At 47.7% G+C, this 2,860-nt stretch overlaps 1 protein-coding gene across 2 annotated transcripts in view; it reads right to left on the bottom strand.

The window, feature by feature from the left end:
- The window catches only part of OSBP2 (oxysterol binding protein 2), a 181,352-nt gene that overhangs the window by 143,767 nt on the left and 34,725 nt on the right, over positions 1-2,860 (bottom strand). For both annotated transcript variants that reach the window (XM_011373300.2, XM_011373299.2), the window contains exon 2: positions 1,348-1,556. In XM_011373300.2, coding sequence (XP_011371602.1) covers positions 1,348-1,556 — 209 coding nt within the window. The remainder of the gene's footprint in view (positions 1-1,347; positions 1,557-2,860) is intronic.

Raw genomic sequence — 2,860 nt, forward strand, 5'->3', positions numbered from 1 at the left:
GGCCATCAGCCAGACAGGGAGAACCACACTAGGCAGCCTTCCCTTGTTCAGGGACACCTAGAGCTTACTCCAAGCAAAAAGTTACAGACCACAACTCTCCAATGTCAATCTGTGAACCGTGGGATGAGGACACTGCCTTGTAGAGAAGGCCACCACAAGCACTATTTTTAAAGAAATAATCAGGTGGCCCTAATCCTTCTATAAAAAGCACAGCACCTGCCTAAAGGCTTCCCCTTTACATACATTCATTCATTCGTGCTTCAACAAGCCAAAAGGAGAAGAATCCTACCATTTCTCCCTGACACGAAGCATGTGCTACCTTGAGTTGTACCAGAATGTTCCTGTATCCTTACCCAAAAGGCTAACCCCTTGGGAACAAAAGACATGTGCTGAGTCTCCAGCCTCTGACCATGCCTAAGCAGCATGAAATGAAGTCGGTGAGCCAGAGGCTGATTCCTCAGGGATCCCAACCTTTCCTAGAAGAAGTCCAGGCGAGCAATCCCTAGCCCAGCCCAGCGGAGTTAACGAGCACTTTCACTGAGCTGCAGAAGAAACTCCTCCCATTGGCCATCCCAGGAAAACTGTTCTAGGATGCTGAATCCAATAAATGCTACATTATTTTTTCAGGGGGTTCCTAGAAAATGAAGTAATTTATCATTTATTTTGCTTAATAGAAGCTAGAAAGAGGAAACTAGTTCTTTCCTGAGCAGCAGTGCTCCCACACTTAGCCAACGGGGTTGTTCTGAGCTCAGCCACACCACCAGCCACATCATTCTCCACAGTGGCTTTCCATGGGCATCCAAACTGAGACCACAGGTCCTGCTAAGCACAGACCATGTCTGCGATGGGCCCCAAACCCTCCTTTACCAGGAAATGGAATGGTGCCCTTGGGACACCGTGGATATTGGAGCTTGCCTCCCACTGTGGCAAAGGCAGCAGCTCTGGCTAAATGGTTTTCAATCTCCACAATGGACCTAGAAGAAAGTCTGTCCTGAGGCACGGGTTTACGATCCTGGACTCCCAACCCTGACTGCTGCTTCTAGAGCTGACCCACTGCAGCATCTGAAGAGTCTGCACAAATCCATAAACCAGACTCTTCCAAAGACATGGGCACACAACCCTGCCCACCACAAACATTCCCATCTCAAGAACTGCCAGCCACGTAAGCATCTCACTGTTGTGGACGCATGAAGCTGAGTGGGAAGGGCGAATACACACCTCGACCTTCCGGGGTGGGTCTGGACTAGCTTGGGTCTCTTGGTCACCACTGCCCCACAAATGCTTTCAATTCTCACTCTCTCCAGACCCACAACACTGCATGTACACCCAGTACCAAGCACTCTCTACCTGAATGGCTGTTCATCATGCGGACAGCCTTGGCCTTGGCCAGCTCCAGGGCGGTGATCCACTGCTGCCGCTCCACCTCCGAGCTGGCCTTGAGATGGTAGGTCCTTGCGCCACTGGTCAGCACGATACTGCAAGAATCCTCTGTTTCAAAGTGCGAGGTGGATAGGTTGATGGTGCCACGGCAGGTGTGAGCCATTTCACCCTGATTTCTGTAGGATGCAAGAGAAGGTATGGATTGAAGCTCCCAAACTCTATAGCTCTAAACTGAAGAAAGCCTCAGGGTAAATCCTAAGAACTTCAGACCCTTGGAACTGGGAGAGGTCCTAGAGTTAGAGCTGGAGATGATGTCTATTGGTATTGACCGGTAGAAGTTTGGTTGAGGGGCACTTAGTGGGTAGAGTGGCAGAAGAAGGAAGCCCTGCATCAATGCTACATGCGGGGCATGCCTGCTGTGATCTGAGCTCTTGCAGACATCAAGAAATGGAGAAGGGTGACTGCTCAGGGTTCTGCTAGGCAGCTAAGACCTTTAACTCCATCCTGGGCTCTTTCTACTAGGTCTCAGAACCAGAAATGGAGCAGGGTGAGAACTTGCCACTAAAATTGAGATTAGAAACATAGAACCCAAGGAGGTGGACTTAGAGGCATCCCACCCCTTGTAACTGAGATCCATAGAGCAATGATGCCACTATTCTCCTCTGGCCCCACAACGAATAAGATGAAGGCAATATCTGGGCTAACACATGCTACCTCATGACAAGGGACTGACCCTTTGCTGGTTACAAGATTATAGAGCTAATGGTACCAAACTAAAGTGGAAGCAGAGATGACTAAAGTGTGGGCCATTTCAAACTATGACTAGTGTCTGGAAACTGAGATCCAACTATCATAAATAATTAAGTCACCCTCCCTTAGACACTTGAGGGAAATTCAGAACAACCAAGACATACAGAATCTCTCCACAAAGGTGCTGGAAAAGGAAGAACAACTGATCAGTATGTAACGCTGCCACTGGCAGGAGCCCATCTGGCAATTCTGCTGCTCTTTAACGCTCACTTACTTTCCCTAGCTGTCATCATCTGTCATTTTCTTGATTCTCCTACCAGTTTTAAAGTCAAATGACTTGACACCTAATAAGACATTCGTCTTGCATTTGAACAGCTGCTGCCTTCTGATTCCCCAATGCTTTGGTTAAATTCCATAGAGAAGATGACACAGTTTATACCTGAAGAAAGGTCCAGCTCTTCGGGGCTGACATCTTCCACTTGAAGGAAAGTCATTCTAATTTACAAAACTGGCAAAGCTGGCCATGCTGGGTGGGAGCCTGCTGTTTTACATTGAAGGACATTTCAGGCTAGAGATGGTTCAGGTGTTAAATTGTATCATAACTAACCAAAAATGACACTATGGCTTAGCTCAAAAAAAAAAAAAAAAAAGAGGGACTAACAGTGTTCTAAGCGGAGGGAAACGCAAGGGCAAAGACTATGAGGCAAGGGGTAGTTTGTGGCATTCAAAA

This window comes from Pteropus vampyrus, unplaced genomic scaffold (assembly GCF_000151845.1).
Source record: "Pteropus vampyrus isolate Shadow unplaced genomic scaffold, Pvam_2.0 Scaffold223, whole genome shotgun sequence".
Lineage (NCBI taxonomy): Eukaryota > Metazoa > Chordata > Mammalia > Chiroptera > Pteropodidae > Pteropus > Pteropus vampyrus.